Source organism: Phaenicophaeus curvirostris, chromosome 18, assembly GCF_032191515.1.
Source record: "Phaenicophaeus curvirostris isolate KB17595 chromosome 18, BPBGC_Pcur_1.0, whole genome shotgun sequence".
Lineage (NCBI taxonomy): Eukaryota > Metazoa > Chordata > Aves > Cuculiformes > Cuculidae > Phaenicophaeus > Phaenicophaeus curvirostris.
The window spans coordinates 1,603,935-1,619,782 of NC_091409.1; the positions used below are offsets into that span (position 1 = coordinate 1,603,935).

A 15,848-nucleotide genomic window follows, 5' to 3' on the forward strand; every position below is an offset into this window, starting at 1 on the left:
AGAATTTTACTAGAAAAATACTGGGTGAATATTCAGGTTTCTGTCTTGAAAATACGTATCAAAGGGCCAAATACTAATTGGCAAGGTTTTGCTACAGAAGCGTTACTGCTAAACAGAGGATGGCAGGATTAAATGTCATTTGGACTTTGAATAAACCATTAAGAGCTTGTGAAATGGAACTTCAATGTAGCTATATATAAAAAGTTTTGATTGAATAGAAATACCAGTGTAGATAAAGGGTTAAGTCACCATACCCAAAGGAAGTGCTGAGGTGTCTGATGCAAACGATAGAAAAATAGGAGTTTAACACAGGCTGGCTGTCTGTCCTGCTGGAACATACCCATTTAGTTGGGAGGGAAGTTTATTGACTGTAACTGTTCTTCAAGGAGTGAGGGGGAGAGGAGTGTCCTAAAGGAACAGAAGAGTGGACTTGAACCACTCCACCTCCGCTGCAGGACAGTGCAAGGAGCAATGCTTCGGAGTAACTGCTATTACAATCCCAAATAAACACCTATAGCAAGAAAGTGTGGTATAAAGTAACAACCTTATCACCCTCAGGTATTTGGCCAAAGTCTAACTGCAGGTCACCCCAGCTCTGAAAGCTTTTGTTGTACAAAACTGTTTTGTGTCCAGACACAATGTGTGTGCTAACAGCCTCCTCTGGTCTCAGCTGTTACCGCCTTTAGATTTCAGATGGTGCATGTCAGATGGAGAATGCTGCTTTGGTTCAATTCAAGTAAACTGGCTGCAAAGTTCTTTGGAGAAGAGCTTTAGAGGTCTTTCTGCTCTGTTGTGCTGACCAAGTTCTGGGCAGACCAGTGTTTTCAGGGCTTCCCACTGAACGCAGCAGAATCCAACTGTCGGCTTGAGCTGGCTACCGCGGAAGCACAGTGAGCACCTTCCTACAGTTCTGCTACAGAACAATTTATGGAAAAGTTGGATAACTTCCATCTCATAAGGTTACAATGGTGGGATATGTTAAGATTACACAAACTGGGTTTAAGGTTCCTCCAAGTTTAATCATGCCATCAAGAAAGGCATTCTTGCCTAGGCTAAAATCCAAATTTGATGAGTAACTTGTTTGAAAGACTAGAAAGTTTATGCCAAAGCTTCAAACAATCACCCCCAATCCTTCTTGATATTCCTGGTAAGACAGATTATTTTTGTGCAAGACCTGTAATTTAATCTATGTAAAAGGGTATTTTCTGTCATGGAATTTTCTAGCAAATAAAACATTTCTGGAGGTCAGATTTCATAGTCCTCCTATTCACTGACTACAAACAGGTCAGAATTTGTAAATACAGAGCTCACTAATATTAAATAAGCTTTGCCAAATATGGAGACAAATATAATGCAGATTGATAACACAATACCCAATTTTTTTATTTCATTGTTTAACAGTGATGGTTGTGCTACCATTAAACTGTTGCATTTTTTAAGTTTTTAAAAGATGTATTTGTACAGCCCCTTAAGGCCTAGATGAAATGACGTGAACCAGCGTCTCATGTGTGTCTTAAGTTTTCAGACAGGAGCCTCCTGTGTAACAGCACAGACTACAGAGGGAGAAGGGAAGAGAACCAACTCTTCTTAGCAAGGAAGACTGCCTGGTTTTGTCGGGAAAAGATCACCATCCCACTGACACCTCTATGTGGTAGGTAACAAACTCTCACCTGATTTACTGGAAAGCTATTTTCAATTAAATAGTTCAGAAAGCCTGTTAACAGAAGTAGTAGAGACTCAAGTTTTCTTTTAAGGCAGAGAAACACAAGGAGCTCTTTTGCTGATGTAAATGTCACAACTATTTTTCCTGTTATCTTAAAATGTCTCTTCTACCACCTGAGTGCGTCCTCAGGAGCCAATCCAACTTCCTCTCCTCTCAGTTAAAAAGGCAGACTGAAAGTATGTATCCCTGCTGTGAAGGGAAAGGAAGCACACGCAAAACTAAACCATTTTCATCTAAAGGTTACTGTTTTATCACTTCACACACAGAGTTAGTTCGACAAAGCCCAGAAATGCCCATTCTGAAGAATGCCAGCGGCACATTAATTGCAGAACATGAGAGCATACACACATTCTCATCTTTGGCTTATACAGTCTCTTGTTCGTTACACTAACGGGAAGTACAGCTGGTACCTACCCAAGACTGCTACGGCAATACCTAGATGTTTTCTCAAGATCACGGTGAAATGGCTTTGATGTCCAAAATGTTGAAGAGCACAGAACCGTTTCCTCATTTACAACATGAATAAAACCATCATGGGGCAATTTAGTTCTCATAAACTCTCAACATGCAGGTACTCTGGTATTTGTTAGACATATGCCTAAATCAACTCATTGCTCTATTTAAGTATAGTTTTGGTCTCATTGCAATCAGATTCCCTTCAGTAAATTATCTCCATGAGGTTTTGGTTAGCCAGCTGGCTGTTGCACTGCCCCTCGCCCAAATGCAAGGGCTGCTCAGACCAAACCCATCACAAATTTTAACAAGGGGAATTTTTTTTTTTTTAGTATACAAATTACTTTTTCTCCAAAGTCAAAACAAATCTGTAGCTTGCAAGGCATGCTCCTTCATGGTTAAATGACAAGTATTGAAACACGTTTACTATGGTTTACCCTGAATAGGTAGCGCTTCAGAGACACACACTGTTCTAGATAACTTTTTAATATGTGAAAGGGATCTCCATTCATGTTAAGTACAAAGGGATGACAAATGCAAGTAATTCATAGACCTTGTTTCTCCAGGATGCAGAACAAGCAAATCACTACAATCCTATTTATAAATTAGCGTTCTAAAATGCTAAACAGTAAAGAAAAATTCAGCCAAAGTTAGTTCCGTAAGATTTCCAACATCCTTGAAGGAGATCAGCCCACTCAGTAAGAAAGGACTGCAGAGAAATGCCCCGGCTGAGCTCTGCAGCACAGGGTTGTGGGGGGGATAAAAGCAATGAAGGTAGCAAGGTGGGAGTTACCAAACGGGAATGTAGCACTTGCATGTAATAAAGCAAATATTTACATTAAGCACAATACAGCAATTTATTTAGATGCTTAAATGAAGAATACAAAGGGAAATAAAGATCACAAAATTATACATACTACAACAGTGTGTCATATATTAGATGGTATAAATGAATACACCTTGTTGGTGTTAACTAAAGATAAAACTAAATATTCAAAACACAGCACATTGTTTCAGCGTGCTGCTTCAACACAATACACTTTTATACAGATCTAAAAGGTGTCAAAATTAGTAGCTGCAAACTTGTTTCTTGCATGTGACTTTTCTTTTTTAGCTTAAAAGATTTCAGAAAATGGCTCTGAAATACGTTTGTCATCGGTTGTAATGTCAAGGATATTCGGAACAAGAAAATTTTATAATACAATAGAGTCCAGATATATTTTTTTATGTTGCTGGCCTCTGTTTTGAGATTGTACAAGGTTATGTGCAAAAACTAAGTTTGTCAAAATCCATACTATAGCAGTTTCAAGCTTTTGCTAGGTAAACTAGATACAGCATTTATTACACAGCAGGGCAACACTAAAAAAAGAGAAACAAATCTATGATGGGTACACAAGAACAATTTCATAAGCTTCACTTGAGTAGGTCTAAAAGACTGTACAAATATACATTTCAACTATTCAGAATGATACATGAAAAAAACCAATTCCCCCATAGTCTACTATACACGTTGAACTGGTAGCTTGTATGGTCGGCCCTACACTACCATGTGAAAAAGGGTAATGTTTAAAAAGACATACAACTGAACATGTACAAGAGTGAAACGAATGTTGAAAATGCAGATAAAACAAACCTCTGCTTTTCTCTGTGTGCATTCTGGAGCCTTCGGCTTATCTGTTTTCACATTAAGTTACTCTGCTCACCCCAGCAGGTATTCCCAAGCAAGGTTAGCCAACAGCATCCTTAAATAACCACCAGAGTACAAGTGGCCACAACCACCACACGGCATGACCTAGCACTCGAAAGGCAGTACCAGTTAGAATTTAAGCTTAACAGTCATACTGAAATCAAAGTGTTTAGACAGTTGTAGATTGGATCACGTTACTGCCACTGCTGAATCGAGCAGCTTATGCTTGCTGGCTGCTCAGCTCCACACCAGTTAAGCTGTTATGCATTGGTTCTGCTACTCCATCAGTCACACTGTCAAACTGATCTCCATCCTCACTGTCAATTGTGCTATTCTGCCATTCCATCTGTTGATTTGACAAGCTCTCCTCAATCTCTGATGCATTTTTCCATTGTGACTGGTCCTTAGACCAAAACTCTTCTACTTTTCCATAGGAACGATTCTTCCACTTTGACTGTTCTTCATCACTTTCAGATCCACCTCCTTTAGTCTCTGCAGTTGGTTTACTGCTACCAGCATCTTCACTTTGGGAGGATTCATCTGTCCACACTTCTGGTTTTACTTCTGATGTATTATCTTCAAAATCAGAAATCTGCTGAGAGCCAGGCCCACTTTCAGATTGTGATGCTCCATCTTTCCATTCCCCAGCGTCATCCTGATCATCCTGGTCACCTTCGCTGTCTGAAACATCACCTACCAGTTTTGATGGTTCTTCAGCAGAAATAATCTCTTGGTATTTAGCGCTTTCCTCTTCTTTCTGATCAGTCTTTTCCGGAGACTGTAATGTATTTTCCTCCATGATTTCCTTGGATACGCTGTCCTCTGGGTTCTCCACTATGCTATCAGAAGAGGTTTTCCCACCAGTGTCAGAAATACGCTGACCAAACGGACTGCCGCTTTCGTTGTATTCCTCTTCTATATTTTCATAGCTGTCTGAAGAACTTTCATTGTCTTTTTCTAAGGTTATTTTTTTATCAACAGTCTTACTAACGTTGACTCTGGAATTCTTTTCATCGTGGTTTTCAAACAGCCATTCAGCATCAAAATCCATTTCGTGTTTAACCTTGTTTAACTCTTTCATATTGAACCCAAGCAGCACACCAGGTTTGTATTTTTCACAATCTCTAACACATTTCTTCCTTTTGTTACTAAAATGCGACGCGATATCAGATTTCCATAGCCACAAACTGGCAGCCAGCTTTTCAATCTCTCTCCGAGTGGGATATGGTTGCTTATTAAAATATTTTGTAAGAAATGTTTTCCTGGCTTCATAGGAATCATCTTCGTGACCCTTGGGGTCCAATGCTAGAACTACAGGTTCTTCGGGCTTCTCCTCAAAGGCAGAGGGGGAGTCATCATCGTCCATTTTCCTTTTCTTCATTAGCGAGAATTCCATGTGTTCATAAGTACGTTTTACAGGTGCTACAGCTGGAGACTGACTTAGTCGAGATGAAGTACCTTTGTCCTGGCCGTTCTGAGTCTTCCCGACACCTCTGCAGTGAACAAGGTGCAGCGTTATAGTTGAGGCAGTCATGTTACTTGTATATACACCAAGGCAATGAATGCATTTGTAGGTTAGCTTTTTCTCGACTGGATGAACCGTCTGAATTACTTGATGCCTCTCCCGTAGATGATGTGCAAGTGCATCAGAGATGGGTCCTTTTAGGATTGAAAAGCACAGAGGACAGAGAGTTTTCCCCACATCTTTTTTGTAGGGAACTGCTGCTTGTGGAGAACTTTTTACAGGTACATCAGATTTCTCCTGGATTTTTGGCTGTGGTTTTGGAGGAACTGGGGGAGTATTCTGAGCATGGTAAGCTACAGATTCAGCAGGAGCATCTCTCAGGTTGTAGGTGGTTACAAGAAGATGTATATTCGTGTGACTACCCTGCTGCAACGTCAAATCAAAGGTTAGAGTGGAATCAGTTTTAGGTCCCATTTCTTCATCAACGTGAACCATTCGCATATGAGCAGCCATCTTTTCAACATCATTGAAGGTTGAACGGCAATACGGACAAGACAGACCATGTATTAACATATGATTAAGCAACGTATCTGTGGGTAAATACCGATTACAGTATAGACATTTGCTAGTGAAATTGTGTATTTTCATTATATAGTTAGCTACCGCAGGCACCTTTTCAGCCTTGTGCTCCTTTTCAAAGTGGACACTATACACATTTTCAGGAAACAGCTCATTACAGATTGTACAGATTTTCCACTTCTGTGTGGATGATGTATTGACAGCAGAAGGACCTGTAGCGGCTACAGGAGACTTCGATCCAGACTGACCTAAAACCCTTGAAGCTGCCTGTGACTGAGATAATGATGCCTGTTTCAGCTGAGCTGATGAAAGAGAAGATGAATTGGCAGACTGAATAGAGTATCTTGCTGAGGCCTGGGACCTCTGTTCCCCTCCAAGAGTATAAGGCCTTCCATTTCCACTTGTTGAAAACTGTTTCATTGTTTGTGACTGTTGTGAAATAGAAACTGGTGAATTCCCACTTAAGCTTAGCCTTCCCCCTGGCTGCCCAACGTAACTGGGTGGTACTGACTTGACTCCGTAATTGTTTTGTAGGTGAACATTTGACATCATATTCACTCCTGCAGAATTTAATGTAGGCTTTGGTATAGTGAGTCTGTTCATCATCTGCTGCGACGAAAGAGATCGAACGCTTCCAGGGGAAAGGGCACCCATCCTTTGAGGGAGTCCCATAGGCTTTTTATCCTGTGGTTTTGGAGCTATTAGCATTAAAGGTTTAGACCTTGGAACCACTACATTAGTGTGACCTATCATTGCCGTTACCTGATATCCTATACGTTCGTGGTCTTCGATAACGTGCTGTACTAAAGCTTCATACGATTTCGGCATAAAAAGGCATCTTTTGCAGTGAATACTACCCTCCTCTCGGGTACTGGAACTTAACGGAACTGCACCATTGAGTGACTTCTCGCCTCCCTTTGCTATGTAAGGAGCAGCAACATGCTGAAAATGTTCCCTGTAAATGTGCTTTCTAACTATTTCATACAGAGGATCTCGGTAAGTGCACTTCTTACAGTAATAAACAGCTTGTTCTACACTGTCAGCCTGCTTAGGTTTAAGGCTATCATGTTTGTTTTTATCTTTAAAAGTGCTGATGCCTCCACTCGGTGTATTGGCATTTGGAGCATGAAATATTTTAATGTGCGTTTCCAAAGTCTTTTTGTCCGCATTGAAAGTACAATAAGGACAATTAAGGAGAATCCTATTTTCAAAGTCTTCACTATGAACATTCCGGAAGTGGCTTTTGTACGCTGAAAAGAACTTCGAGGAAAATGGACATGCACTGCAGCAAAAGGGCTTTGTCCGATAGTCCTTAAAACAAAGAACAAAGCAGAAACTAAATATTGAAAAGCAGTTCCTAGAAAAACAACATCCATTATCTTCTCTAAATGATAACGTTTCTAAATAACGGTCCCAAGACCCCCTACAACAGTCTCACACCTGTAGATTTATTTCTTCTCTCTAATTTTTGGCCTGCAGATCAGGCCGTAGAGTTTATCATCTGAACCTACATGAGAAGTGGCAAGTGCCAATTTAGAGGTCCCACAAGAGTTTGAGATAAACTCAGCATGCAAGGCTAAATCATAAGTATCTTCCTCTACCAGTCAAAAAAAAAGCCTCACTCCCTGCAGCTGAGCTGCACGGAAAAATTCACTGCAAGCTCACGTCCAGAGAGGAAAGGCAAGCATGGCCATTGGAGTAGAATGAAACTGCATCCGGAAGACGGGTTACACCCCATCAAAATCTGTCAAACATTCATAGCGTGAAGGCAGATATAAAAGTTCAGCTATTTCAGTGTCTAAATCCATTAAAAATTTTAATATAAAAGACATTCTTCAAAACTTCTGTTTGGTGAACAAATGGATTTAAGCTTAGCAAGTCATTTACTAAGGCCACACAAGCCCTTAAAGGCATCAAGCCTTCTCCTTCTGATCAAAGCACAAACCCAATTTTTAAAACAATCTTGAGTCAGGGGAAAAAAAAAAAAAAAGATTTGAAAAATACAACCCTTGCAGTTTCCCTGCACCCTTTATCTTTGTTCTATTTAACGTGTTGCTGATGCAGTTCTTGTCAACTGTTGTAGCAGAAACTCAAGCTGCACTGGCCTCAGAGACAGCCACAAGCAACCTGGCCTTTCAGATGAGATGAGACATGAAATTCAGATAGTTACAAACTTTCATCATGAGTGCCAAAACAAGTCTTGTGCATCAAGATACACATAGATCATGTGAAGTAGCTGGAGAGTTGTACTCTCCCTCTGTATTACTAAGGAGGAATATATCCTTCTGTCCACCTTCTGCAGCCTCAGACATCTGGTAGGCTGGAGACAAGATACAACAAAACAGATTAAACAAAAGCTGCCTCCTTTTATATTACAGTTTTTATTCTGAAATTAACTAGGAAAAAGGACATAATCAGTGTGTTTTATGGAAAACAGTAATAAAGGGACACGCTTAGATTAACACTACTCTAGAAATCTATCATAATATAGGTCTCCATTCTCTGTAAAAACAATATGTGATCTTTCAGATACTAAAAGAGGGCTTATTTTGTAGAGAAGTCTCACCTTACTGTTCTGACAGTGCTGGTATTACTCTGTATTGCACCATCGGTAGCAGCTACTGCAGTGCACACGACTAGCCTTAAATGTGTTTAATTAGAATCAAGTATTATTTCCTCCCTCCACTTCTATCTCAATTCAAATTGCATGGCAGACAGCTACAAGAGTGACAACAACAGCAGAGAGCAGCAGCTAGGCATGTTTGTTTAAACTTTTTCTGAAAACAGACAATGTAACGTCTAAAGAAGGATAAAAAAACCCTAATCACAAACTGTATAAAATTGTTATCATTTGACTGGAAGGGATGGTGAAGTTGTGCTAAACTGGAAAACAGACAGGCTCCCAATATGCAGTTGTCAAAGGCTGAGTAAGATTTCTTGACCAATCAGCTCCCCAGCTTTTGGCTACCCGCACCACAGAGGGAAACACTAGGATTACTACTTTAAGGAGAAAAAAAAGAAAGAGGCAGCAGAGCTTTTTGCTGTCCTTTAAACTAATGACAAATTAAGATCAACAAGTACAGCAGCGGGAAAAGCTCTTGGCATATTTGTGGAACAAAGTTCTTGGCATGTTTGTTAGTACAAATGATCTTTGGAATCAGATGTGTCAAATAAACTATTACCAACCTGATTTTTTGTAAGCGATGGGTCCCACAATCCTACATCTTCCCATGTAGTGTTTTTCAAATAAAAATCATTAGGTTCAAACTGCTTAAAATCCTGGAGAAAGGGGAAGATGGGAAGAGAGTACAGAGAATCAAAACCAAAGGCCAACTGCTCCTTTAAGCAACTTGTGTAAGCATCCATGCAGTCCTCTCAAATGCTGCTGGCAAAGAGTAGATGCTATTAATTGAAGAGGTGTGGGTACTCAAGCTGCAGCCCTCTGGACGTGAAGACTTGTGAATAGTCTAAATATCACAAAACACCTGAAGAACTGTTTTCAGTACTCATCCTCCTAATTAACCTAAGACTGTAATTATATACCTGCCCCATTTTCAAAAGCAGTCATGCAGAAAAGGATTCCAGGGCTAGTGCTTCCAGGGCATGCAGACACTCTGCCATAAATCTGGTGTTTGGTTGGTTGTTTTTTGTGAGTGGTAGTGGGGTGTTTGACTGGTTTGGGTTTTTTTTTATTGCTTTCATTTCACAAAGGAATTCTGATAAAGATTTAAAAGTTTGGCTAGGTGTATGACTGTATGAAAGCCCAATTCTTATTAAAAAGAAAAAAGAAGAAATCAGTCTTACAAAGTACTTCAGCGTTTCGTATCTGGCGTATAAGTCAGCAGCACATAAGGACTCAAAAATAGTATTTCCACTGAAATGAATACTGAAAGTAACATTGTCCCAGTTCAGAATTTTACCCTTACAAATTATACTTGCTCCACAAATTTTCCACGCAGGAAGGACTGGCATTTCTTCTCTTACACATCTCACTTAAATGCTCTTTAAATAGACACTAACAGAAAAGCCAAAGCAAGCAAGTCATGATTTGCTGTGTACTCTAATGAGTTGAAGTGTGTGAAATGACAGTGCAGAAGTTCAGCGTTCAGGAAAGAAAGCTGCACTTCTGGACAGACTTTGTAACAATCGCCTCCAAGTGTAGCACAAATACCCTTCCCTTCTAGGAACAAACACAGGTACAGAAGTGATTCTCTAACTCTATGACCCCACTGTTCAGCACTGACAAGCACATCATGAAAACCTCAAAACTGTCCCCCAGGAACTTCCTGTACAGCACCTGGTTCTTGCTTCTTCCCTATTTTTAAGAATCCAACATAAATAAAAGACCACCTGCCTTCAATATGTATCACAGAGCCTGAAGCACATCTTGTCGCCACTGAACTTTCTAAGAAGTGTTTCCAGGTCCATTTATTTCAAGTTATTAATTAAGTCCTACTTTGTGTGGAACTTAAAAAGCAGTGCAAAGCTAGCAATGCCTGAATAACAAAGCTCAAATGGAATCCCAGAGACATTCTCAGAAGGTGATGAGAACAAGATGAGTGTGGGATACAGGGGTTTCCTTCAAAATTCACAGAAATAAATCCACATTTCATGAAACAGGTCTAAAAAAAAATAACGTCATGCACTAAAGACCTCACAGTCCTACTGGCTTTGGAGCATTTTAACTCTCTAACTGCAAGACTTGGGAGGTATCATACTTACTTCTATATGTTCTTTACAGTATTCCAAACCAATGTCACTAAGTATTTTTTTCACAGTTTTCCGGGCCTTTCTTAAACTGCCAAGGTTGTTGACAGGAAGTTGGAACATAGTTTCTATTGAAAAAGAAAGTAAGAGAAAAGGTTTAAGTCAAACGTGCTTTGTCTGATAGAATCTTGCACTTTTAATTATTGGTAATTATCTGTCTCATTTTACCCATGTAACTCGGTACCAGAGCTGTACCATTAACTAAGAAACTACCACATTTTCTGTCTGATTTGTTCTTAAATGAGGCTGGCCATGAATCTGGAGATTGACAAACTTGAGAGCACTTAAAGCCCCGACAAACTGATGTAGCAACTATTGCAGGAGTCATCAGCAACATCTGGAAATAGATTTTTTTTTAAAGTGTTTGTATTTACATGAAATTTACTCCCCTATGCTGAAGTACTTAAACCCTCAATGTATCTTTTGCACATACATATCCTTACTGATCTGAAAATTGGTAAACAGAGCCTCAAGGTATGTGTCAGTCTTGTAATAGATACACTAGTATCTCCTCAGTGAGAAAATGCTTCTTGCATTCAAGCGTTGTTAGGCTAAGAAATTAATACTGTTTCCTCCATTTACTGTATTTAGAGCTTTAAATGGCTGACAAGCCCTTCAGCATACATTCTTCCTTATTAAGATGGGACCTGAAAGCTTGGTTAGAGCCCTTCAGAGATGTAAATCACTGGAAATAGTCCAAGAGACAGCTTAACACCTTGAAGTGCAGCTGGATATTTTCAGCCTCCAAGACAACCCTTTCAGTTCCCTGCACAGAGATTCCAATTCCAATTAAACTGCCTGTTAATGACTGGGGCTATCCAGCTAAAAGACGGTCTAAAATGTTAAGATAGGTGGATTCCCAGATTCAGCCATTACCACCAAGATTCCTTCTAAACACTATTAATTAGTCTTGTTTTGGGTACACAGGGGTTCTCAGTCTGCATGCTGCTCTCATTGCAGTCAGTGCTTGCTCACCTACAGAACCATCGACAAGCACTCAAATAGCAAAAAACTTTAAGTCCCTGACAAGGCTCAGTTATTTTGGAAGTGAGAAGGAGGGGAGGCAGCAATAACAAGGTAGGCTTTTCTCAAAGAAAAGGGGGGGAAGCTTCTTAAATAGCAAGAAAGTGTCAGAGTTACCTTGTTCCCTAGGCTTTAGGGGTCCACTACCTCTTGCACAGAGCACCACAGCAGAAGATAAAAGCTGTGTGTTTGATCATTAATGTTTCCACGAGCCAATTCAGAAATGTTGCTTTGTTTGAACAACAGAAGGTTTGATTCATATCGACAATTTAAACCAGTGTAAGGCTGAAGACTACCTACATCAAGCCAAAACAGACTTTTTTTTTTCTTAGAAGCTTGAAAACATTTTTAACATTTTCAAGCAGAAGTCAAGAATGCAGAATTAACACAAATTTGCAGCCACTAAGTATTTTAGTTAGACAAAAAGTCTCTTCTTTTATTATGTGATCAAGGGCAATTTCTAAGCTACAGAGAGCTTACTAAGAAATTTTCTCAAGGGATATGGGTTTTGACTACATCTGTGTCTGTGATCAAAACCAGCCCTTCTGTATGCACTATCACGCATACTCCTTAAAGTTCTGCTTGTCTGTTACACACTAGCCTTTCTATTTCCATACTCCTACAAACTTTTACTAGGTAATGCTTTATGACTATTCCATTACCCCATGACAACACGGTTTATTTTCATAGAAGTTCTGTATGTAGCACTGCTAATGCAACCCACTGGAATTGGTTTCACAATCTACTGGGCTCCAGTCCCTTCTGCTCCAGAGGAAGGGCAGAAAGCTATCACGACATTTAGGGTTCATATCACAACCATAAATTAGAAATTCAGTAAAACAAGCCTGAGTTTATATAAAGATCTACAGGAAAGTTTTCACAAGTACCAAAGCAACTCTGACCGTTAAGCATCTTGGTACTTGGATCAGGGTGGCCACTGTCACAATTAGCAAATACAGTGTCATTTTAACAGCCTAATATGAAAACTACGAAACAATCGATCAGACAAGTTTAGGCCTTGTCTATAAATCTCAGGGTTTCCAAATTACTCAGTTATAGTATCTGCAATAATGAAATTACTTAAATGCATCATGCAAAGCAACATAGGAATTTTCAAACAACACAGGCCAGAAAAAAAAATACGTATTTCAGTGTTCTGTAATAATTTCCTCCAAGTAAAACTTGCTAAAAGAAATCAGTATAATTACAAATTTCTTGATTTCTTCATATACAAAACTCTAAATGCAAGTATATTAATTTAAGTGACTGTTGGGGTGTTTCAGCTAGCTCCAGTCTCAGTGAAAAGGATCGGAATTGGAAAAAAATTAGAATTAAGTTCACATGAAAAACAGCTACATTCTATATCTTGTCTGGCACCTTTCGTTTTAGGGGAACTCAAACCCACTTTAGAAATATGAGGTATTAGCATTCTAGTGAAATACTTTATAGGTGGATTCACTTACAAGACTCACAAAATGAACCCTAATCAAGCTATAAAGAGCATTTCTACAGGCATTCTTTGCCATTTCACAGAAGGCAAGAATTAAACAGATTACGGCAGTAAACTGCTCTCACTTCTCAGTTATTCCTCCTAAAGCCTCTAATGACTTTGTATGGGAAATCATGAACTGCTCTTTTTTTATGCTGTATCCATCCTCATCTGTAATCTTCTATAATCAAATATTTCATCTGCAATTATAAACAGTACCCAGGCCTATGACATTCTACCCCACTATGCAATGTGATTGTTCAAAAAATTAATAGTGATTCATGTCATCCTTCTAGAATACTACTCACTCCTGCCCCAAAAATGATTTTTAACCCTCATAAAGGATCAAGGTTTGAAGCTGAGTTTCTAACTTGTTACTTTGAAAACTGACTCAGGAAATCAGCTATTTTATTGAAACTTTCATTCAAGCTTACAGTTCCTTTATCAGATTCCCTGATGAAATTCTGAATTTATCCAATGCCCTTTCCTCTTTCTTATATTCAGAACTACTTCTAAAATCACACCTTAAAGGGAAGTTGAAGAAAAACACTTTCAACATTTATAACTCTACTGTGTATCAGGCTTTGATTAAGCAACTACAGAAGGTGCCAAGTTCTGTCCTGCTGCTGTACTCGCCCTTGCCCATTTTGTGGGATCAGTTTTACTGCGTAAGCACCTCTGGGCAGAGGCTGCATCCTGTTATTTGTACTATTACTTAACATACTTTCGGATGAAGTAAAATAAAAATAACACCATTTATGACAAAGTAGAAGCACATAAATGGTGGAAAAGCTTTTGAACATAGTAATGGGTATTTACCTTGTAAACAGGAATTTGTATTGAGAACCATTCTATTAAGACCACAAAGAGTACATTTACATACTTCAGGGCAATTTATAATTAGTTTAGTTACCGCAAATAGAACTAAAATCTCCTTGACTAAAAATATTATTTTAAGGTTGCAATTTTGCTTCAGTTATAAAAACGACATCTCATCTAGCTTAAATCTGAGATATGTCCCTTTTACAGACATGAATAGTAATTGAAAATGTTTTAACAACAGGGGTGAGGATCAGCAATACCAATTTTGTGAAGTATTAGTAACAAATTAGTTTAAAAGATGGTAAAGACTGATGGGGAAAAAATGTTATTGCTTAGTAATTTCAACTCCTAACTAGCTGATTAATGCAAAGCAAGGTTGCGTCCTACTTGCAATTTCCAGGTAGTAGCATCTTCCCTGTTTTTGATCTGTAGTTGAAATAGTAAGTGAAGCTTAACGTTTCCAGATGGAAAAAGCAACTCCCAGTCTGCAGTTTCTTCTCCTAGGCCAGTCAGTATGTCACTAGGAAATGGCTTTCCATGCTGAGCCCATTGACACTTTTTTCATTACTTAAAACAGATCTGATTTGTGTGATACTAGAACTGCATTAATAGGAAAACAACAAATACAACACAGTGCAGAGTGGATTTACATCCTTAAACACAGATCACAAATTGGAAAGAAAACATGCTTCCTTAAGATTCTATTCCCTCTCTTCTCTAAAGAGAATTAGGAAGCTTGGCTCTGAACACAAAGTTACAATAAAGTAACACAGGCTTGCTTTCAAAAGCACAGCATAATCTTTTTTCAAGTCAAGAATATCTATTTATAAAAGGTTCTTGTTGCTGACATTCATAGAGCCAGACTGAAAAATATTAATGTAGCCAAGAAATTAATCATGGCTCCACTAATTCCTCTTCTGTAAAGGCAACTGATTAAGCGTTGCTGTCACTGTATTGCACTCATTCAGTAATACTTTCAGTAGCTTTTTTATAGCTACCTGTATGCTCAATTTTTTATCAAAAATTACATGAAGTAGCACCATCAAATATGTTCTGGATTTGAATGAGTATTTTCAAGTGAACTTCAAATCCAAGGAGATAATGTCTTAATCATTTTATTCCAGAATAACCCACATTCTTAAGATCAACTGTAGAAACATCAGTGCATGAAAACACTATGCTTTAAAGCCTCTATCAAGCTGTGTTATTTTCTTCAAAACCAACTCTCCGCTTAAAGAATAGACTCATTTTGCTTGTAAAGAAACCATTTTTCTCATGACAAAGTGAGAGTCAGTACTGAGTTTGTCTCTGGGCAATAATCACTTGTAAACTTTAAAGTCATCCACAAATCTCAAAATAAAGCTTATTAACAAAGAGCTTATTTTAGTACAAAACACCACTACCACTTCACCAAAAGAATAAAATGTTTTCTCTAAATTACTGTGTCTAATATACCTGGACATAGCAAATATATCACGACGTGTAAGCCCAAGTGATTAAAAAAAGGCAAATTATTCAGGACTGCCTGAAAACAGCATCTGCACCATCTTCCTGCCTCTGCCCTTTTGCCTGCATCACAGCCAAGTCTTAAAGACAAGAAATTATCGAGATCTTCCTATCACTATACATCATAGCAGAGCATATAATTAAGATCCTCACATTGATAACAGAATATCAACTTTAGTTTGCAAATTCTGCTTGACAGCTGAATCCAACTCACCTAAGCTTAACAAAACCCCTCATCCTTAAGCAGTTACAGTTTGTTTTATTTAGGAAGTTTCTTGACAATTTAGTCATAATTAATGGGGAGCCTGATAGAGTCTGATATTATGGTTTGTGA

At 38.7% G+C, this 15,848-nt stretch overlaps 1 protein-coding gene across 6 annotated transcripts in view; it reads right to left on the bottom strand.

Annotated features, from left to right (window-relative positions):
• Window positions 1–1,501: 1,501 nt before the first annotated feature.
• The window catches only part of ADNP (activity dependent neuroprotector homeobox), a 30,330-nt gene continuing 15,983 nt past the window's right edge, over window positions 1,502–15,848 (bottom strand). For all 6 annotated transcript variants that reach the window (XM_069871992.1, XM_069871991.1, XM_069871990.1 and 3 more), the window contains 3 exons: window positions 10,630–10,742; window positions 9,094–9,186; window positions 1,502–7,218 (listed from right to left, as the gene is read on the bottom strand). In XM_069871992.1, coding sequence (XP_069728093.1) covers window positions 4,084–7,218; window positions 9,094–9,186; window positions 10,630–10,742 — 3,341 coding nt within the window. In that variant the 3' untranslated portion in view covers window positions 1,502–4,083. The remainder of the gene's footprint in view (window positions 7,219–9,093; window positions 9,187–10,629; window positions 10,743–15,848) is intronic.